Source organism: Cupressus sempervirens, chromosome 7, assembly GCF_028749045.1.
Source record: "Cupressus sempervirens isolate cs-2001-9-10 chromosome 7, ASM2874904v1, whole genome shotgun sequence".
In the NCBI taxonomy this organism is placed as follows: domain Eukaryota; kingdom Viridiplantae; phylum Streptophyta; class Pinopsida; order Cupressales; family Cupressaceae; genus Cupressus; species Cupressus sempervirens.
Genome location: NC_143124.1, coordinates 485,526,798 through 485,549,712, shown reverse-complemented (window position 1 = coordinate 485,549,712; position 22,915 = coordinate 485,526,798). Strand labels below are relative to the sequence as shown.

The 22,915-nt window shown below is 36.1% G+C and overlaps 2 protein-coding genes across 3 annotated transcripts; both read right to left on the bottom strand.

The window, feature by feature from the left end:
• Window positions 1-15,045: 15,045 nt before the first annotated feature.
• LOC149547665 (bifunctional levopimaradiene synthase, chloroplastic-like) lies at window positions 15,046-19,425 on the bottom strand. Of its 2 annotated transcripts, none has more exons than XM_089794781.1 (15): window positions 19,288-19,425; window positions 19,157-19,198; window positions 18,964-19,058; window positions 18,502-18,817; window positions 18,193-18,379; window positions 17,810-18,027; window positions 17,611-17,731; window positions 17,405-17,517; window positions 17,068-17,300; window positions 16,858-16,970; window positions 16,658-16,756; window positions 16,281-16,496; window positions 16,068-16,206; window positions 15,625-15,864; window positions 15,046-15,525 (listed from the first exon to the last, which is right to left on the bottom strand). In XM_089794781.1, the coding sequence occupies exons 1-15, from the start codon at window positions 19,400-19,402 to the stop codon at window positions 15,232-15,234; spliced, it is 2,541 nt and encodes an 846-aa protein (XP_089650907.1). In that variant the 5' UTR covers window positions 19,403-19,425; the 3' UTR covers window positions 15,046-15,231. The 2 variants fall into 2 exon arrangements, with proteins under 2 accessions (XP_089650907.1, XP_089650909.1); XM_089794783.1 differs by having other exon boundaries at window positions 18,964-19,049.
• Window positions 19,426-20,030: 605 nt separating this feature from the next.
• Window positions 20,031-21,566, bottom strand: LOC149547664 (bifunctional levopimaradiene synthase, chloroplastic-like). Its single transcript, XM_089794167.1, has 5 exons — window positions 21,457-21,566; window positions 21,080-21,295; window positions 20,867-21,005; window positions 20,424-20,663; window positions 20,031-20,324 (listed from the first exon to the last, which is right to left on the bottom strand). Exons 1-5 carry the CDS (start codon window positions 21,564-21,566, stop codon window positions 20,031-20,033), a joined length of 999 nt encoding a protein of 332 aa, XP_089650293.1.
• Between the last annotated feature and the right edge of the window lie 1,349 nt (window positions 21,567-22,915).

Sequence of the window (22,915 nt, the reverse complement as noted above, 5' to 3'; positions counted from 1 at the left end):
ATGGATTATTTTACTAGATAGATCTATAGCATGCTCAAGGATGAATATCATATTCTTGGGTGTTTGAATCAGTTATGGGGACTTAATTCGTGAGATTCTAGGTGGCGCTTTAGTGTAGAAGCACCTAGAAGACCAAGTAGGCACATGATGAACCAGGAGCCAAGGATGAGATCCAAGAAGCCAACTATGAAGTTGTAAAGCTGATAATAGAATTTTAATGCAATAGTTTAAATGTATTAACAAAATGTCCCAATGGTCCTAAATGGACTATAAGACCAAAATCTTGTAAAAATGGCAAAATAGTGCTAAATAAGAAAAGTTGGGCCTATGAAGTCTTGAACAATGTAAACTGATCCTAAAAGGATAAAGTCCAATAATTAGAGGGTTTATGAAATAACCCTGACAGGTTATTGCTTTCTCCAGCACCAAAAAATACTAAAAATTCAAAGGTTTGACATTTCGTCAAACAATTAGCAATCGAGCTCTGATAATCCTGTCTTAAGAGCTACAAAAACTGTGCTACGACAATTTATCAAATACTTTAGAGCCAACTTTATTTGCTAATAGGAACCTGTCATTATTTACAATTGCAAATGTACTATGATAAACTATTACTAACTAGATGAACCTGGCAAAGAAAAGAGTCGACATTGAGTCTTCAATTGTGGAAACTGGTCTCCGTGCACAAGCTTGTATTTCCTCTGCCTTCCTAATACGAAAAATACTGATCGCAAACCTTACCTTGTGAATGCACCCCCTATGCTGCCTCTGGCCAGTTATAGAACACCAATTCAGTTGGAGAGAACAGTGGACCTTTCCCTCCCTTCTTTATCACCAATACCCACTTACCCCTGTGGATGGCGATTTAAGCAATATTACTCCCGTAATGAAGGTTAACTAAGCCGTCCAGTCCAAGGAAAATGACATTGGCCAAGATCTCATCAACTTACACACCAAACATAACACTACTTCAACAATCGTCGAGTTGTCTTTAGAAGGAATTCCGACCTCTGTGATTCATTCATTCTGCTGGTAACAAATCCCGATTTCGTCCCTTGCTATCGCTGATGATTCAGAACTCTGATACAGGCCATTATTTCATTGCAGCTGTCGAAGTATTGGAATCGCGAGTCTCTTCAACCAACTCTGAAATGTCTGTCTTGGACTGATGTCGCCAGCGGTGTGAAACTTATGTGAAACCCACAATCGGAGGCAGGAATTTGTATTGCTGAGACAACGGTTGATTGTAGTCGGATTACCAAACGCAATACCGTCAGCGATGTGTAAAATCCGCACACATGAATGCCCTTCGTAATGGTCCAGATGGTGATTGCCAGTACTTGAGATTTCACCTTTTTATTTTGCCTTCAATGACGAAGATGCCCTGCAGATTAATGCAATCGTTGTTCATAGGAACCCCACCATAACTGATCTTTGCAACTTGCCTATGGTCCAGGTTCGGCCTCTAATGAAAAAGCTGGCTGGAAAGATGTCTTCAGTCCAGACTTTGATTCCAACATTAAACAGGAATGCTTGCTGATAAGAAGTCTTCCGTTCTTTGAACTTTAAATGCTTATGCAATTTATATATCTCCAATCGTTGCTGATACGGATGGATCTCAATCTTGGTTGACAACGAACAAAGGCGGTCCTATATTGCAGCTATCTCTATTCTACAAATAATTCACACAATATTCCTTCCACGTTGGCCCTTGGCCACAGATTTCGCTCTGATGAAATGACTGCAGCGTCACCTCCAATCTGCAATAATTCGGATGATATTTCACACCCTCAAAATCGCGTACCAATTGAGAGTTATCGTTCTCAATGGCCAACTGTGACAATTGTGAAAACCCTAGGTTCCACAATGCACCTGTGATTGAATCACAATCTGAAAAGCAAAGAGAGATAATCAACTGCCTTTTTCGAATGGAGCCCCGGGGTGCCTATTTATTCTTTTCTCTCCACCTTCTCCAGAGACTTCTAGAGCAATTTTGATCTTATCTCTTAAGTGACTTTATTAAATACTTTTATAATCCAAGTCACTTTATTAAATATAAAGTTATTTATTTATTTAATTAAAATAATTAATTAGTCGTCCTTGGACAACCAGTATTAATTAAATTAATTAAATCGAACTGTCACCAAAAAATTGGGGACATGACAGTCTGCCCTTCCTGAAATTGCTTGTCCCCAAGCAATGGCTGAACCATGACCCAATCAGTCTGCCTGGATCCCAAATGTAAATCTGTGTATCATCCCAATCCTCATCATACTCCCGTGGAGAAATCATCAATACCAGTAGCTGAGAAACTGTACTCAACATCCAAACAACTGACAACTCTGATGAAATCATCTGAAAACCAACTGTAGATATCAGTAGAAGGAACCATTCTGCCGAACTCAAGCCAACTGAAACATCAACTCTATCAAAACTCAAGCCCCTGTCAAAAAGATACCTGCACCCAACTGCATTGTAGATATGAAAATAGCCATAGGTACCTGAATCATTGCCATCAAATCCAATCTCTGAAAAACTACTCCAAGTGTGTCGATGCTGCAGGCTGAGTAACTTGCTACTACCAATTTTATTTTCAAAAGATGGTGCCAATCTATCCCCTAATGGATGGTAAGAAACTGGAGCCAATCTACATCTGCGTGAAATAAAATCTTCTATCTCTGTGTCAAAAGAAAAATGATGAGCGTACCCTACCGTATAATGCCGGTAAGAACCTTCAAATTCTGCTGCTAACTCATCATCACTGAACTGGTAATCAACATATGGCTCCAATCTCTGACTCCGAGTGATTGTAGGCTGGATAGGATCCCATGCATTCTGCTCAACAAACCCCTCCTCGAGATCCCTGTGAGGTAGCATAGTAGCAAGGACCCCTATAATCTTCTCAACCAATCTGCAAATAACACTAGTATCTTGGATGAGAACACCTTCTGTCACCTTATGTGAGTCTAACTGAACACATGCACTATCCAACAAATACTTCATGAATGGTTCAGTGCAGTAAAAATTATACGAGGAAACATTAACATACTCCCCTTTACACCACAACTGGTCCTCCTGAAAGGGTGGCATACTCAGCTGTACCATACTATCAACTATCTGAGAAGAGTCAATCTGGAAACTTGACTCTACCGATATCCCAAACTCATTAAGACCAACTTCTTCCAAACCCTGAACATGTGTGTCAGTCTCAACAATAAGCTCCTCAAAAGCAACTGTAGGAGTGTACTTACCGTCATCCACCTCAGTAGTCAAATGAACTGGGTCTGGGGCTGGTTTTGACCGCAAATGTTCCATCTCCACAGTCACCTCTTTTAACTGAAGTTGCGACTTTTGTAGATCTCGCTGTGTGTCCTCTAATGCCACAGTAGTCGCTATGAGCTCTTGGGAAAGCTCACTCACCTCCTCTTCACGATCCGAGAGTGCCTCATATGTTGTACTCCCCCACTCAACCAAGTGATCACGGTCGGCTACCAATCGTAAATAATCCTGCTTCAAAATCCGAACAGCTTCACGCAAGGCATGAATCTCTGCCAAAGAAAAGTAACCACCGCTGGACTCATCTGTCATAGAAGAATCCCAACCAGTAATAGCCAACAACTGACGAGCAGTATCAAAATGCTCACAAGCGATAGTAATGTCTCGCTCACTAACTTTCAATTGGCTAATCACATGATGGCTCTAGCTAGACTGTCTTCTATAAACTCCCTCTGACACATTGTCTAAAGGAGTATCTTCAAAGATACGGGTCTCTGGATTATTATCATCCATATTTTTCGAATCAACTTCAAAACTCATATCAACATCCAGAGTGTCAAAATTTGTAGTTCTGCTGTCAAGCTTTTCTGTACCTAAAGAAACTGTTAAGGAAGCTGAATCTTCAAAACTGTTCACTTCATTCTCTCGGATGTCATCAAGGCCAAAACGATCCTGGGACTCATCTGTACATGCTTCCAAATATGAAAAACCTTCAACACCTTTCAGCAAGGATGGTTGACTGGAAATATGAACCAAACCCAACAACGGTGCATAAAAACTAATACCAACATCTGATGTTCTGCTGGCACAAGGAAAGATAACACCGTATATTCTGCTAATCAAATCCATGATAGTACTCAAACAATCATGGCTATCATAAAGTGCTAAAGATCTTCGGTTGACTGAATCCCAAATGCTGCTGAAACATTCCCGAATCCATATGCAAGAAACAACTGGTAACTCAAGCAAACTACTTACCTGAGTAATGTGACCAATACCAGCTAACTTCACATACCTGTCTGCCATGGTCCTTGTATCCTGGATGTGAATGCAAGATGAACTCGTAACATTATCAGCTACCATATATGATCCGTCTGCTGTAGGGAGCTGAATGTCAGGCATGTAAGATGAAACTAAGCCCAGCTCCACGCCATGCTCATTTCTATGCCTCTCCCAGTCCTGTAATGCCAAAGTTGCTTGAGTGTCCTCAAGCTCGCAAGAAAGCTTGACAACTTCCTCCTCCTTCCTCCTCAAGGCATCTGAATAATCTTTGGTAAGGCTAAGAAGATGGTCACGGTCTGATAGAAGATGTAAATAGCTCAACTTCGTCTTTCCCATTCCTTCACCAATTGCATGTAAGTCACGGCAGGAAGAATTTGCCTGAACTTCCTTATATCTTCCTCGTAATTGAATCATCTGGATGTGCTCTTCTAACATCTCACGCATCCTGTCATGATGAGATAAAGAAGCCACAATACTATCTTTGCTTACCTTTAGTTGGCTGGACAAATCTTGTGAAATACTACCAGTCTCATCCGCATGTGACGAAGCCTCTGACTAAGCCTGGTACTCTCTGTCAGCAAAATCATAAATGCTCGATGTCTGCTCATTTTCACCAAGTATCTCATCACCATGCACAATGACATCTTCATCATCATCTGAACTCACTTTACTGTAATCATTGCTTGTCGGAACCAAACTACCCTGAGTACATGAGACATCACCTTCGGGAAACTCGTATTCAACTGTCCCAACTTGAGTGTCAAGTTGACAGTTACTATCCATCAGCGTAATGTCCTTCACTGCTTCTTCCTGTGACCGAACTGAAGCCTCTGACTAGTTGCACACTTGTTTCTCGAACTCCTCATTAAGGTTCCTAGTAGCATCTCTCATTGTATCTGTCAACGCTTCGTGAGAAGATTTACCAAAATGAAATCCAGTTGATTTATTCACCTTAGCTAGGACGGACAGCCTGTCAAGCATACGGTGGTGTTTAACCAACAGTTCAGACATGTTATGTTTGATTTTTTTGAGCTCATCCTGAATACCTGAATAGTCCTCCTTTCCACAATTTCGACTCTGAATACTGCGTCTATTACTTGTCCGAGATTGTGTCCTTGGAGACTTTGTGTTGTACCTGTCCATCTTGGTTGAAGTAGAGTGCCGATCACTCATGTAATTCGGTTCTCAACCCACAGGATGGCAAGAAAACTTCTCTGATACCACTGAAATAACCCTAACAGGTTATTGCTTTCTCCAGCACCAAAAAATACTAAAAAATCAAAGGTTTCACATTTCGTCAAACAATTAGCAATCGAGCTCTGATAATCCTGTCTTAAGAGCTACAAAAACTGTGCTACGACAATTTATCAAATACTTTAGAGCCAACTTTATTTGCTAATAGGAACCTGTCATTATTTACAATTGAAAATGTACTATGATAAACTATTACTAACTAGATGAACCTGGCAAAGAAAAGAGTCGACATTGAGTCTTCAATTGTGGAAACTGGTCTTCGTGCACAAGCTTGTATTTCCTCTGCCTTCCTAATACGAAAATACTGATCGCAAACCTTACCTTGTGAATGCACCCCCTATGCTGCCTCTGGCCAGTTATAGAACGCTAATTCAGTTGGAGAGAACAGTGGACCTTGCCCTCCCTTCTTTATCACCAATACCCACTTACCCCTGTGGATGGTGATTTAAGCAATATTACTCCCATAATGAAGGTTAACTAAGCCGTCCAGTCCAAGGAAAATGACATTGGCCAAGATCTCATCAACTTACACACCAAACAGAACACTACTTCAACAATTGTCGAGTTGTCTTCAGAAGGAATTCCGACCTCTGTGATTCATTCATTCTGCTGGTAACAAATCCTGATTTCGTCCCTTGCTATCGCTGATGATTCAGAACTCTGATACAGGCCATTATTTCATTGCAGCTGTCGAAGTATTGGAATCGCGAGTCTCTTCAACCAACTCTGAAATGTCCGTCTTGGACTGATGTCGCCAGCGGTGTGAAACTTATGTGAAACCCACAATCGGAGGCAGGAATTTGTATTGCTGAGACAACGGTTGATTGTAGTCGGATTACCAAACGCAATACCGTCAGCGATGTGTAAAATCTGCACGCATGAATGCCCTTCGTAATGGTCCAGATGGTGATTGCTAGTACTTGAGATTTCACCTTTTGATTTTGCCTTCAATGACGAAGATGCCCTGCAGATTAATGCAATCATTGTTCATAGGAACCCCACCATAACTGATCTTTGCAACTTGCCTATGGTCCAGGTTCGGCCTCTAATGAAAAAGCTGGCTGGAAAGATGTCTTCAGTCCAGACTTTGATTCCAACATTAAACAGGAATGCTTGCTGATAAGAAGTCTTTCGTTCTTTGAACTTTAAATGCTTATGCAATTTATATATCTCCAATCGTTGCTGATACGAATGGATCTCAATCTTGGTTGACAACGAACAAAGGCGGTCCTATATTGCAGCTATCTCTATTCTACAAATAATTCACACAATATTCCTTCCACGTTGGCCCTTGGCCACAGATTTCGCTCCGATGAAATGACTGCAGCGTCACCTCCAATCTGCAATAATTCGGATAATATTTCACACCCTCAAAATCGCGTACCAATTGAGAGTTATCGTTCTCAATGGCCAATTGTGACAATTGCGAAAACCCTAGGTTCCATAATGCACCTGTGATTGAATCACAATCTGAAAAGAAAAGAGAGATAATCAACTGCCTTTTTCGAATGGAGCCCCGGGGTGCCTATTTATTCTTTTCTCTCCACCTTCTCCAGAGACTTCTAGAACAATTTTGATCTTATCTCTTAAGTGACTTTATTAAATACTTTTATAATCCAAGTCACTTTATTAAATATAAAGTTATTTATTTATTTAATTAAAATAATTAATTAGTCGTCCTTGGACAACCAGTATTAATTAAATTAATTAAATCGAACTGTCACCAAAAAATTGGGGACATGACAGTTTAGAAGTGCATAATGATTAATTAAAGAAGGATTTAAGTTCAATTTTTCAAATAATAACAACTAACTAGCCTTATTGGTGAGATAGGGGATAATTAGTGTTTTAGGATTGTTAACAAGTGTAAATCACATTGGACCAATTTGGGAAGTTGGATTATAGTTTTATAAATCATTTGAAAGGCATTTCATAATCAAAGAGTGATTGAGAATACAAGGTTTTATGAACTAATACATAAAAATGCAACAAAAAGGTTCATTTCTTATGATATTTTGTAATCTAGTGGGTCCCTTTAAATTCTATGATTAAGTAATAATTGTGAATGAATAAAGATTTAAGTTTAAATTCTCTTTTGATCATTTGAATGATATCGTAGTATTATGTAGTCAGATTCACATTAATAGAAATAATGAAAAACATAAGGAATCTTATTAATAATATTCTCCTTTATAACACTAAATGACATAAGGAATCTTGTATTGTTTGTGATAGTCTGAGGGTTTTCTATGGAAGAATGGTCCATTTTATGGATTTTCTCTATTGTTTTCCATGAAATGGATCGCATGTAACATAAATTTAATGTTACTAACCTTTAAATGTGTTGGAAGTGTGGATTAGTAGGCATACACCATGAACTAGTGGGAATAAGAATTTAAGGGTCATGAAATTGGTGCTAACTCTATAGAAGAAGAAAAAATACCTTAACAAGGGGGGTATTAAAAGTTTGGAAGAGTTGTGAGATGTTTAGTGAATGGTGAAAAGTCAAATTATAGAAGTTGAAAGTGAGTTTTGAGAAATCCCTAGATTTGGGGACAATCTAGTGAAGGTTTAGGGTCAAAAAACCACCAAAATCCTTTATTTTACACCAAAACTAGATATTATTGCAAGTTTTGATGTCACAAGTTAAGTATTTCATAGGGTTGCTTTGTAAAAGTGGCCTAATTAGGCCTTATATTGTGTTGATAGGGTGATACCATACAAATAATCCAAAAGAAGTGCATTTGATTTTGACACATGTTTAAGATTATCCAAATGGGTATCTCGATCAAGTGTTAGTTTGTTTCATATTTTGGGAAGTTTTGGAGAAAACTAAGAATATAAATGACTGAGATCTAATAGGGCTAGTATACCTAATTAAGGGGTGAAGTGGGGTTTGCATTCCTATTGAGTGGTTGGGACTTTATAACCTATTGATTCACATTGCATTAGGTTGGAATAAGTGTTTTAGAATCTTGGGATCCATAGAAAAGAGCAAAGTGGAGTTTTGAGCCTTTGAAGGCATAATAGAGCATTCCAACACTTGGAAAACTTGGCATTTTGAAGTCAAATTTTGTAAAACATATTTTCTTGCACCATATGTCCCCATCATGCTTCACTCTGGACTAGCTTTGGCACCAACCTAGTAAACCCAAAAAGTCATGCTTTAGGTGGCTTTTGTTCCTTATAGAGCTTCTTGTGGGTCATGTTTAATCTTCTATAGGTATTGTACCTCCTCTCTGTCTTGTTCCCAAACGCATGGTCTCTATTTTTTTGGGATCCTCTATTGTTCGGAATTATGTCCCTAACTTTACTTTTGTTGATGTATTTGATAAAAAGTTGAATAAGTTTTGGCCTGGTTTTGGCAATGACAACTATTTCATCTAGTTTCCTAGTTTTACATACATCACAATGGGATATTTTCAAGGTGAGTCATTCAAGTTACCGAGGTATTCCCTTGACCTCTTTGTGCTTATTAAACCTTTTAGATAATTATCACACATTGATATGAAATTAGTAGCAAGGTAAAGTTAAAGTGTTTCCTTGCCAATTGAACTACATCATTATGTCTGTAGATCTGTCTCAGATGCTTTGAATTTGGAAAAAAATATGCAATATTACATAGCTCAACCTCAGTTTGATAGTAAGGGACATGGACAAGCTCACTTGATCCTAGGAATACAGTTTTCTCATATCCCTCAGTTGGAGGATTTCCAAGAAGATTGTTACGATGAGTTTGAGGTAAGAAGGAAAATATGTCCTAAATTCACTTTGAACCAAATTATTACTCTTAATCTGAAGATGGACATTTCTCTGGTTATAAATGAAAGAAAGGATTTGAGAGACCCACAATACAATGAAAAGGTACAAAAACAATCTATCCATGAAATTGATTGTGACAGGGATGATGAAAATCAAATCTAGATCTGAAGTTTCCCAATAATAAGAAGAGCTAAGAACTAGCTAAGAGACTAGAGATGTGGGAGAATAATAATCAGGGACAAGTGCAAGCATTGATTTTTCCTAGCATGCCCTTATTATTCCTTCTAATAAACTTATTCAAACTTGTGTTGCAAGTACTACTAAAGTTACAGTTGAAGTTTGGTTGCCAAAAGATCAAGGAGAACTTCTGTGAATCGATCCCCTGTCGGCACAAATCATTCCGGGAGTAAGAGTAGAGCCAAGAATAGCCCTAACAAGAAGAGTATTATGGAGGGCACTAGGTACATCGGTGATCTTAGAAAAGTGTTTGAGGACATTGTGGACATGATTAAATAAGCAGAAACAAAAAATTTGCCACTTAGAAGAAGGAAGAAATTAAGTGGATGGAAGTGGTTTCTAGGATGAACAAGGTTCAAAAATATAGCTCAGCCAAATTTTGGCAGAGAGGGAAATGTCTGACTTCGATGACAACAAAATCTATGTATGAAAAAAGAGCATTGAATGTATAAATTCAATTATGAAACAAGGCCGTGAAGAATCTATTAAACTTTTGAAAGAACTGAAAGAGTTTACTCCTCTTGATGTAGAATGATTTAAAATGTATCAATGTCGAATGCTTGAAGGAAGATGGTAAAACCATGAAGGCCGATGATACCATAATGATAATTCAATCGTTCAAGGAGAATATTTAGTATGTAAAGGAAGAAAAATCTCTTCTGAGAGAAGACTTCTCCAAAGTAGCTAAGGTGCAATCCTTATTAACACCTCTACATTGATCAACTTGAGATTCATGTGAATAAAGCGGTGTGGGTTAGGAGGGATAAAGAGGCGTAGACGCCTTACTCATATTGAGCTTCCAAATTTCCTGCTGACTTAGAGTTTCTCCACAACTCATCTAGATTGGAATCAAAATTACAGCGCAAAGCCAACCAGACAGTTCCACAAACAACCACAACGTTGATCATGCTATCATATATCTGCATTCTATTTTAGTGTCTTTAGATAACATAGATTAGTTTCTAAGAACTACATAAAAATTGAGTCTTACATTGGGACAGAGTTCAGTAACTCTAGATTTTAAAAACAGTTAGCCTCTTGATGCTATGTTGATGTTTTTAAATGACTGTTAAAGGTAATGAGATTTTTTTTGGGGGCTTATACACTTAATATTGTTATATTGTTATATGATATTTTGAGAAGACTTTTATCTTTGAATGAGAGTTGGTGAGTGATTATGATTGAATATTGAAATATAATATTTTAAGGAGACTTTTATCTTTGAATATGAATTAGTGAATGATTATGATAGAATATTGATATATGATATTTTGAGGAGAGTTTTATCTTTAAATACGAGTTGGTGAATGATTATGATAGACATAAGCCTTTCATTTTAGTTTATGGGAATAAATTGTCATGTGAATTTACTTTTTAATGTGACAATTATTTATCTTTTGTGAATTTATCATATGTGTCTAGTAGATATAGCCAATTTATAAGTCCAATTTAATCAATTTTATTGGAAACATGATAGAATTTGTGTTTCTATTTATTAAAATCATTTGTATTAAAGATCACATTCGTATCATGTTTATGCGTGAATGAAAGTTTGCCTTTATTACTTTCTAGTCAAAAGTATGGTTGCAAATTTATATTCAATTTTAGTCATTCATTGATTATTATTGAAAGGGATTTGTACCTTAATTTATAAGATAAATAATTTTAATTCACACAACTTCTGGTTATTGATTTTCTCTTTAAAAGGGATTATAGAGTCGGATACATATATTATTATTGAGGACAAATTTTCTGACCACCACTAAGCAAGGGAAGTCTAAATGATGTAGGGGTATCCAAGGGTCAAGGTTGTTGACTCAGATGTGGGTTTTCGTCAAAATTTACTTCTGGGGGTCATAACTTTTGACTCAAAAGTGGGTTTTGGCTGAAATTTTACAGGCAGTTGTGTGAGGAGTTATTTGGATTGCTAATGATGGTCATTTTGACATTTTCTCAAGAGCCTTAGAATATCATCTTGACCTCCGAAACTATTTTTACATGTTTTTTCCAATTTTTTAAGAAAGTTATTTTGTAATAAATCCAAAATCAGTTGTTTGATTTTGTCGATCAGTTTGCAATTCATCTTGCCTTAGTTGGGGGCTTTTCTTGGGAAAAAAAGGAGATTTGTAGGATGAGTTTTTAAAATTACCAAAAATGGAAAAATTTATTTTTCTCAAAAAAATGCCAAATATGGTAATTTTCATAATTTAATAAGTAGGTGCTTTTTTTTCATTGTAGAGGAGAGTAGAGTTGCAATTGTTTAATGAAGGATTATGGCATTCTAAAACTTTTGTGTTGTGTAATTTTTTGATTTATTCTTTGAAGAGTTGAGAGTTACAAAATTTGGTATTAGAACAATAATATGGCTGGAAGAGGAAGAGGAGGCATCACACCGATGCAAAGATTGGTGCTAGATTTGTAGAGGGAGATTGAATGACTCAATAAGTGACTAGATAATTAAGGAATATGAAGAGGAAATGAATCTGATGAAGAGGGAGAAAATATAGATGAAAGACTGGGAGAGATGAGCTATGAAGACATAGTTCTTAGGGCTTTAGAAGGAAGAAGTGAAGCAATAAAGATTGACGATTCCAACTATGCTAGTAGTCTTAAGCTATAAGAACTAATAGACTAGCTAAATGAGATGGAGAAATTTTTCGAATGGAAGCCTATGATAGAAGAAAAAAAGATGAAATTTGCATGCACAAAACTAAAAGGGCATGCAATGATATGGTGGGATCACCTCCAAAAGGAATGAACAAGAAATGAAAAGGAAAAATTTAAGACATGGATCAAGATGGAGAAAAAGCTAATGGGAAAATCCTTACCCATGGATTATTCACAAACCCTCTTTCGCAGATTCTAGAATTTGAAGCAAAACTTGTCTTCAGTGCAAGACTATACAAATGAATTCTACAAGCTATCCATGAGCATAGAGCATCAAGAAAGTAATGAGCAGATGGTTGCTAGATATGTGAATGGCCTAAAATTCTCTATTCAAGATGAATTGAGCATGCACTATGTTGACAATATGGAGGAAGGCTGCCAATTAGCATTGAAGGCAAGAAAAGTAGAATAGGCAATATAACCAGAGGAATAGGCATCACTAAAGAAAAAAGAACGCTTCCTCAACCTCTTAGAAAATTGTGACTTAAGACTCTCATTCTTATAATGATTTTAACAGTTTGTATCCTAACATCGATAGAGAAGGGAGATCTTGCTTCCTTTTGGACATTAACACTAATTATTATTGATTCAAAATTGATTATGAATACCAAGATGATATTCTAGTCATAACACATAATGGAGATGTTGATTTTGTAGGCAAATCAATCCAAAAAAATTATGAGATTAATGATATTAAAATAAAATAAACTGGGTGATCATGTTAACGTTTATGAAAAGGTTACTAAGGCTAAGAAATGACATGTATAAAGGAAATGAACAAGATTGTAGAATAGATTAGCTATGGAATGAAGATGAGAGGAATTTTTTAGTAGATTGTCTATATAAAATGGTGGATACCATGGATAAAATGAAGGAACATGAAGGAAGAACCAAGGAATTGGAGAAGAAACTCAAGCTCACATTAATAAAAATTTAATCTCTCTTGTCAAACTAAGTCGAAACATGATCAAAACATGACTGAAAGACTAAACACTAAGGTGAGCAATTTGGAGAATATTTGTTAAGGAATGTTGGTGGTTGATCTATATCTTGATAACGAAAAAGGGAAGGAAGTGGAGACTAGTTTGAGAAAAAGAACCATGATAAATTTGGAAAAAAGGGGTTGATAAACCTCCTTAGAACATCCTCAATCTAAAGAAGATTGCACTTAGCATGACCCAATTGAAGGTTGAAGCTTTTAAGACATTGAAGAATCTAGCATACGACCTTTTGTTGTTCCCTAGCTAAGATTTTATTTCCTAGTTGCTATTAGTTTTGTGTCTTTTTCTTTCCTCGGCAGTTTTCCCTTTTGGGGGTTCCTAATTTAATGCTTATATTTAGGGTCCTTTGAAAGCATGTTTGTGTCTTTATAAAGAATGAATAAAAAGAAAGGAAAATATTTTTAAAAACATAGAAAATAGAAAATAAATGTTAATGATAAAAATTTGGTCAAATCTTTTTTAATTATGAATGATGATTAGTGAATTGGTGACCGAAAAAAAATAAAAAATGAACAAGTGCTCTTTCTTGTCATTATTCATTTATTACATAAGTAAAATAAGACTTCAAAATCTATTAGATTTTTTAATAAAATATTTGGCAAAATCAAAATCAAAGTTGATGACATTTAGAATAGTAATGTTGTCATTCAAGAATTTAATTTAATAGTAGAAGAATAAAATTTTACATTGTTTGCAAAGCCAATACAAAGAAATATTTTTTAATAATAATTTATAATAAAATAAATAAATATAGAGAATAGGATTTTAGTTCAATTGTTTTAATTATGTATCATGATTGATTAAAGTTGTAAAATAAATTGAATGATGGTTATTAATTTACTACTTGGATAGAATAAGGTCCCACAATATCATTTTATAAGACTTGAACGCTTAGCTATTTAATAAAGTCAAATATATGAGTAGAATAGTAAACATGGCATTCAAAAATTTAATAGCATTTTAAAATTGTTGTAATGAATTTCTACATTGGAATGTATATTACTTAAATAAATGATTTTTTTTTACATTGTTGCACTTTATGATGTGTCAAGGCTTAGGTCATTTATCTATTTAAAAAAATTACATTGTTTGTAAACTAATAAAATGAAAGGATAATGACGTTTTAATAATAATTTTACATAAAAAAGTATAGAAAAAAATAATAATAAAAAATGAATGGTTGTTATTAATTTACTACAAAAATCAAACAAGTGGCACATAGTGGCTAAGTACTTGCCTCAAGTTATGCAAGTTCAATATTGATAGAGATAACGAAACTTTGACACTTGCAATATTAGTTGTGGTCGTTGAAAAATTGTGCTTGAAATTAGGGATTCAAATATAATAAAAATATATATGTGAAGATTAATAAATCAATATATAAGAAACCAATTCAATTAATCGATCAAAACATAAAAATTTAATATTGGAAAATTATAAAGTTAAAATATTGTTATTTTTAAATTTTAAAATATAATATTTATATAAAAGAAGTAAATAAAATGAATTCTAATTGGTATATTTAGAGTTAATTTAATAACCGATTAATACAAGGAATTCAAAATGTGTCACAGAATACTTATACCTGCAAGTACTGTATTGAAATTTATATTATTTAGAGAAAGAGAAAAATGAATCCCTTTCCAGTTTCAATTGTAAACCTTCCCAAGTGTTATGACTTATGAACCAATCATTATATAATCTCTTTAGCTTATGAATTCATATGTATAAGTCAAATTATGATATTGTATGAAGATCTAATTGTGTATTTTTTGAGTCAAACTTATTGACTTATAATTTATAATAATAAGAGTCAATCTATTAATAATAAAACAATTTACACTCATTGCATAGGAATGATGCTCAAATTAAATTAACATTTGCATGTATTATTAAAAACCTAATAATTCAAAAAGTTCCAACATCTTTTTGAGATAGAAACTTATTTTGCTAAAGTTGGAATTTACTATCATTTGATGGAACCACGTGCATTGACTCTTGAATTTAAGATCCCATAACAGTGGGAAATCTTTTACAGGACTGGTTTGTAGAGGGACCTTTTAATGGAATCTTCAAGGTCCTTCGCGGCATTTGAAAAGCCGTCTTCTTTTCTGTAAACGAATTGCATTATCCTTGCCGTGTTGAAAAGAAGTTTTCTGTAACAGTTGGGTACCTCTGACCGCATTAGAAACTGGTAATTCAATTTGGCAAGGGCTTCTTCGTTTACTTTTTCAATGTAATTGAGGGCCTCTTCTTCACTGCATCCACCCTGCTCATTCATGTAGCACTGTACGAATGACGCCAATTCGCCACGATCTCTTTCCCTCTAAATTCACGGCACAACATAAAATTCGGTTCAAGTTTCTAAGATATTGAATCGACCTTCAAAAGGGGTTAAAATGAGAGCAGGGGAGGCAGGAATCACCTGAAAAGTTCTGACGTCGTTCATAATACGCGCCGTCTGACTGACGAGATCGAAAAAGTCATCAAGCTTCTGAAGAATGTGATCCGGAAGACGGTCTCCTGTAGAAAAAATTGACGGGAGGATAGTTGTTCTCATTGCTATCGACACTCTCGCATTCTCCCAATACTCCTCTAATGACGGCGAGTAACTTGTTTCCATCCACTCTCTCTCTTTCGTGAAACTCCACAACAGATTTAACCACTTAACCCCGCAACAGGCAAAACAAACAAATATTGTTAGGCTACAACTCGTGGGACTGCGTAATATTTTCATTTTAAAATTATAAGTGTTAAATATTCAAATTTGATTTTTTTTCAAGCTTAATTTTTTCTACAGTATGTGATGTTTAAAGTGGCCCAATTCGCCCTTTGGCAAAATCCATTAAAATGTTGCGAAGTACTTACCTGTTGGCGTAGGTACGGAAGCACAACACGGCCTTGAACCTCCTTTACTCGTTCAGCTATATCTCTCAAAGTATTATAGAAACCCATGAAAACGATTTGCATTTCCTCTGGCAGTTGGTCGATTTGCAATGGATCCCACCTGCAGACGAAAATACGATAGTTAAATTTGACCAGGAATTTGTTAAAGATGAGAGGAGGATTGAATGTGCTGACCTTTCGAAAGCTTCATTGAAAAGCTTGATTTGGCTGAGAGTTGCATAGGTGTCATAGAGGTCGTCTAAGATGACACCCAGGAGTCCTGCTTTTGCATAATCAAGTCTACACTCGCTGTATTGCGGTTCGAACATCACCGCTGAAGAGGTCCAGTAAACTGCAACTTCTCTGTGCCGAGTAAAATCTAGCCGCGGGAATTTGCAATCCTTATACCATCTATAACATTGCAATAATCTCATTTTTAATATCTTTCATCAAAGATCTTGGCAAAAACACATAAATTAAACAAATGTTTTTGAAACCCCGATTAGATTGATCATTGTCTTTATTACAGGGACTATTTTGATTAAGTTCAGCGTGATCCTCCTCCATTTTACCTCTTTATATGTTGTATTTCAGATCTGTGTGTAGCCTGAATACGGTTGAAGTCGAGCTTGGCCAATTCTATATACTTTTCATTGCTCGCTTTCGGCAGTCTGTGCGGCGTGAATTACAGTAGTCAATCTGGATTAGGGTACGTACGTGTGATAGAGGAGACAATTTAAATATAATAAAATTGCTATACAGTCAATCTTACCGATACAATGTCTTCCCCAGCCATAGGTCATCAGGATTAAACAATTCTATCTGATTTCTAGTCGTCAGCCTTGGCATATTTCTATTCCATCGAGCAGACAAAGCATATTCAACCTGGATAAAAAATTACAAATCAGATTTTAATACTTTATTATGCTCAGTAGTTCATCGCTGATAAAAACATTCGGAGAAGGCAAACAGTTCAAAATACCTCTTCGGGCAGGTTTTCCTTGACAATCTTCGCCTGATAAAAGTTCTCACTTTGCAGGAATTCAGCCAAGTAATATTTCGCAAAGGCGTCTATTTCCTTCATTACATTTTCGCCGAGAAAGTTAAGCTGTGAACATCTATACAAGCTCAATATTCCGACTACGCCTGCGCTGTTTTCGTTACTGGACATCATATGAAGTTCTTCAGCCCCGCCTTTAATGTTTTTCAAAACGTCTGCCATTTCAAATTGTTAGAGATTAAGAGCGATCTAATAATTCCGGAAATTAAAGCCCCGATTAAGCTTTGAATGAGTAGTCGTCTAAATTATATATATATACCAGAAGATACAGAGTAGCCGAATGTTCTGAGAAGCCTGAAGGCAGTGGCTGTAATATCAACATCAGGAACCAGGCTTTCCCTTCCGAATCCAATGCCCTCGTCAGTCCAGTACCTACCATACATTTCCAAAGCGAGATGTCAAATTAACGCAAATAATCTCTAGTTTTATTTGGAAAATCACAACAGAGGAGGTACTGCTACTCACTGGAACACATAGTCCAAAGCTTGTTTAATCTCCTTTTGGAAATGGTGTTCAAGTCCAAAACGTTCAACGCAATCCACGGCTCTCAAACGCTCCGCTATATCCACTGGATACATGCCCGGCACTGCAAAACAAACATTTTAAATTTTGAAAATCCGACATTCTTTAAAAAATGATTGGGAGTATTAAATACGAAAATTACCATGGTCTCCAAACTTTTTAACAAGGCTCGTCAGAAATTGCAGACATTTCTGATAGCCTGTGTGCATAAATACGCAGGCTGTAGATGCAGGGGAGCCTGAGAAAGATCCATCCCTGGATTGCAGTTTCAGGATATTTTCCCAATCGACTAAATCTTGTATGCCTTCCAGACACTGCAGCATTGTTGAAGGATTTCTGTGCAGGTATTCAACAGATACTCTGATTCACCATAATTTTATTCAATCACGTGAGCTTCAGTTTATGCATTCCTTAAAACAGGACATATCACAAATATATAATAGCAAAACAGGGCATATCACAAAACAAAACAAAACCGGACATAATAAAAAATAGGTAATAGTAAAAGGTGGGTCAGGATTTCACTTTCTCAATTGCGAATCTCGCTTTTCGCTTATTTGTTTCATAACAGATAGCTGATAAGGAAGATCCAAACCCGAAAGTTTGGCTTCATTCAGCAGTACAGGAAAGACCATCTCGAATCCCTTTGGTTGATGATGACCAAGTGCTTCTTTAATCACCCCTTCTCCGTTTCTTCTCAAGAAATTCAGACCTGCCATGGCCTAGAAATCAAACCCTTTCATCTGGTTCAAGGTAAAATCTTGTTGGGCCTGTTTCCCCACCGAATTCACAAATGGAAAGGACAGAAATGAAAGAAAAAAGAAAAGAAATTACCTCTTTTCACTTGGTTATTTCCAACGCCCCACAAGGCCAGAGTAACAAGGCAGGAAAGAGTATTGAGGAGCCTGTCACAGGCTAAAAAACGACTATTTTCTCCCCAGGAACCGTCGGTTAACTGATTGTGAAGAATCCAGTCCAGCAATTGAGGAAATTGGGGTTCAGAAGAGCCATTAATAGCAGGAATTCTGGCAACCCAGGCAATATCGTAAGCAGAGGGACTTATTTCCCCATCTTCCATCGAATGAAAGACCGCTTTTATCTCTGCAACCAGTTCTTCTATTCTCTTTATATCCATCTCATCCATGGCCGCCTGAAACAAGAACACGCAATTAGATTTTCAGATTTCCTCTTGACTTCTACATTTCTCAGAGACTCCTGATCAATGTAACACTCAATCCACAGGTCCAAATAAATGCCGATCCGGTAAGCAAACTCAAATGAATTCATACTCGATACCTCATCAAATGTTGAGAGAGAATAAACATAATCTGGTTTGCTGTAATTAGTATTAATTTTACGCTCCGAATGCGCTATCGTTAAATCTGCAATAACTACAGCCTTAACTATTAAAAACTCACAATATTTAAGTATAAATACACAAGTCTATAAAACAAAGCAGATAGGGTTTGCATTTTGTGATCGCCATTACCTTGCTCTCCCACAACAGCAGCAGATGGCATGTTGTGGCAAGCTGCAAACAGTTGGACAAAAAACAACAATAAATAAGTTTTGAGTCAAGCATTACAAAGCAGTTTGATCAGAGAAAGATGTTAAACGTACCCAGACTCTTTCCGCGCGAGTGCATTTTTATTGATGAAAATCCATGGGCTCTCCTTGAAATCCATCCAGAGGACTTGGAAAGTGAAATGGAAGGAGAAAATATAATCTGAGCCATTTTGGATGAGAAAGAGGTCACATTTGTTTGAAGAGGCAGGGGAAAGAGATGTCTTTATAAGGTTGGGGTGGGAAGGCAGGGTTAAAACATACGCTTTTGACTAGTTACTATTTGTATTTACTGATTAGAGTATATTTAGAGTTAATTTAATAACCGGTTAATACAAGGAATTCAAAATGTGTCACAGAATAGTTATACCTGCAAGTACTATATTGAAATTTATATTATTTAGAGAAAGAGAAAAATGAATCCCTTTCCCGTTTCAATTGTAAACCTTCCCAAGTGCTATGACTTATGAACCAATCACTATATAATCTCTTTAGCTTATGAATTCATATGTATAAGTCAAATTATGATATTGTATGAAGATTTTATTGTATATTTTTTGAGTCAAACTTATTCACTTATAATTTATAATAATAAGAGTCAATCTATTAATAATAAAACAATTAACACTCATTGCATAGGAATGATGCTCAAATTAAATTAACATTTGCATGTATTATTAAAAACCTAATAATGTTTTTGAGATAGAAACTTATTTTGCTAAAGTTGGAATTTACTATCATTTGATGGAACCACATGCATTGACTCTTGAATTTAAGATCCCATAACAGTGGGAAATCTTTTACAGGACTGGTTCGTAGAGGGAATTTTTAATGGAATCTTCAAGGTCCTTCGCGGCGTTTGAAAAGGCGTCTTCCTTTCTGTAAACGATTTGCATTATCCTTGCCGTGTTGAAAAGCAGTTTTTTGTAACAGTTGGGTACCTCTGACCGCATTAGAAACTGGTAATTCAATTTGGCAAGGGCTTCTTCGTTTACTTTTTCAATGTAATTGAGGGCCTCTTCTTCACTGCATCCACCCTGCTCATTCATGTAGCACTGTACGAATGGCGCCAATTCCCCACGATCTCTTTCCCTCTAAATTCACGGCACAACATAAAATTCGGTTCAAGTTTCTAAGATATTGAATTGATCTTCAAAAGGGGTTAAAATGAGAGCAGGGGAGGCAGGAATCACCTGAAAAGTTCTAACGTCATTCATAATACGCGCCGTCTGACTGACGAGATCGAAAAAGTCATCAAGCTTCTGAAGAATGTGATCCGGAAGACGGTCTCCTGTAGAAAAAATTGATGGGAGGATAGTTGTTCTCATTGCTATCGACACTTTCACATTCTCCCAATACTCCTCTAATGACGGCGAGTAACTTGTTTCCATCCACTCTCTCTCTTTCGTGAAACTCCACAACAGATTTAACCACTTAACCCCGCAACAGGCAAAACAAACAAATATTGTTAGGCTACAACTCGTGGGACTGCGTAATATTTTCATTTTAAGATTATAAATGTTAAATATTCAAATTTGATTTTTTTTCAAGCTTAATTTTTTCCACAGTATGTAATGTTTAAAGTGGCCCAATTCGCCCTTTGGCAAAATCCATTAAAATGTTGCGAAGTACTTACCTTTTGGCGCAGGTAAGGAAGCACAACACGGCCTTGAACCTCCTTTACTCGTTCAGCTATATCTCTCAAAGTATTATAGAAACCCATGAAAACTATTTGCATTTCCTCTGGCAGTTGGTCGATTTGCAATGGATCCCACCTACAGACAAAAATATGATAGTTAAATTTGACCAGGAATTTGTTAAAGATGAGAGGAGGATTGAATGTGCTGACCTTTCGAAAGCTTCATTGAAAAGCTTGATTTGGCTGAGAGTTGCATAGGTGTCATAGAGGTCATCTAAGATGACACCCAGGAGTCCTACTTTTGCATAATCAAGTCTACACTCGATGTATTGCGGTTCGAACATCACCGCTGAAGAGGTCCAGTAAACTGCAACTTCTCTGTGCCAAGTAAAATCTAGCCGCGGGAATTTGCAATCCTTGTACCATCTATAACATTGCAATAATCTCATTTTTAATATCTTTCATCAAAGATCTTGGCAAAAACACATAAATTAAACAAATGTTTTTGAAACCCCGATTAGATTGATCATTGTCTTTATTACAGGGACTATTTTGATTAAGTTCAGCGTGATCCTCCTCCATTTTACCTCTTTATATGTTGTATTTCAGATCTGTGTGTAGCCTGAATACGGTTGAAGTCGAGCTTGGCCAATTCTATATACTTTTCATTGCTCGCTTTCGGCAGTCTGTGCGGCATGAATTACAGTAGTCAATCTGGAATAGGGTACGTACGTGTGATAGAGGAGACAATTTAAATATAATAAAATTGCTATACAGTCAATCTTACCAATACAATGTCTTCCCCAACCATAGGTCATCAGGATTAAACAATTCTATCTGATTTTTAGTCATCAGCCTTGGCATATTTCTATTCCATCGAGCAAACAAAGCATATTCCATCGAGCAGAAAAGATGTTGAAAATAATATATATATATATATATTTAAACAATTTATATAAAGATATGTTAGATGTCTTTAATCTATTTGTTATTTTGGATATATGTAATGGAGTTTTGACTAGCATAATTAGTTGGACTTGGTAACAACTATCACAGCTATAGCTGTACTATCCTTTTTTGCTCAATTGTTACCTTTTCTGCTCACATATAGCTGCCGTATCCTTTCCTTCTTGCAGAACATTGTATAGCTCTTTGTTTGACCATTTTCAGCGTATGTGTATATTCTTCATTACCTCTTTAATTCAATGTAAGCTAGAAGTTGCCTCTTCCATATATTCTAGAGATCTTATGTGGTAAGAAAAGTTTCTATGTATTGATGTACTCTCGGTTGTTTTAAGTAATTATTATTTATATTTTGTTTATATAACTCTTAACAATGGTAAGATTTATGTGACCTTGTTTTCATTGTAGGTCATTTGATGGATCTTACTCAAAATATACAAGTCCAAGTAGTCATAGTTAGGAAGATCGAGGTCATGCGTATACTTGTTGTTTTATTGTCTAGCCTTGCAGTATTGATAGTAGGATCTTCCCAAGAGGCTATAAGACATAGGAAAAAGCGAAGAAGAGCTGCATGTCCTTTTTATAAGTGTATTATCCATTCTACTAACACATATTACCATGACCAAATACGCATGAGTAGAGTAGCCTTCTTTCGCTTGGCCAAAATTCTAAGTCAAAAAGGGAGCATCCAAGATACAGATAATTTAATGTTGGAAGAACAACTAGTGATGTTTCTCCACACCCTTAACCATAATCTCAGGAACTGAAAGATTGGCCATAACTTTGGTCACTCAGGAGAGACAGTGAGTCGACACTTCCACAAGGTCTTAAAGGCCATATTAGCACTTCATAGTGATTATCTGTTACCCCCTCTTGCAACAACTCCTCTAGAAATTGCTGGGAAGGACCATTTTGATCCATATTTCAAGGTAAATACTCTAGTGACATTTCTTTCTTTGCTGAAAATAATAATAATAATAATTTATATTTGATAATAATATTTCTTTTTATAAGATTGTATTGGTGCAATGGATGGAACCCATATGCCTGTTACTGTCGAGGTGGACATCCAAGAAAAATATT

What these genes read in the sequence shown, in the direction of transcription:
- LOC149547665 (XM_089794781.1), bottom strand. Translation starts at nt 19,402, where the DNA reads ATGGCTCAGATTATATTTTCTCCTTCCATTTCACTTTCCAAGTCCTCT. An exon ending in CTCGCGCGGAAAGAGTCTGG is followed by an intron (nt 19,199 to 19,287) that starts GTACGTTTAACA and finishes AACTGTTTGCAG; the next exon opens with CTTGCCACAACATGCCATCT. An exon ending in TAAAAAGTTTGGAGACCATG is followed by an intron (nt 17,732 to 17,809) that starts GTAATTTTCGTA and finishes TTTGTTTTGCAG; the next exon opens with TGCCGGGCATGTATCCAGTG.
- LOC149547664 (XM_089794167.1), bottom strand. Translation starts at nt 21,566, where the DNA reads ATGCCGCACAGACTGCCGAAAGCGAGCAATGAAAAGTATATAGAATTG. An exon ending in TTCAATGAAGCTTTCGAAAG is followed by an intron (nt 21,006 to 21,079) that starts GTCAGCACATTC and finishes TTTTGTCTGTAG; the next exon opens with GTGGGATCCATTGCAAATCG. An exon ending in TTCCTTACCTGCGCCAAAAG is followed by an intron (nt 20,664 to 20,866) that starts GTAAGTACTTCG and finishes TGCGGGGTTAAG; the next exon opens with TGGTTAAATCTGTTGTGGAG.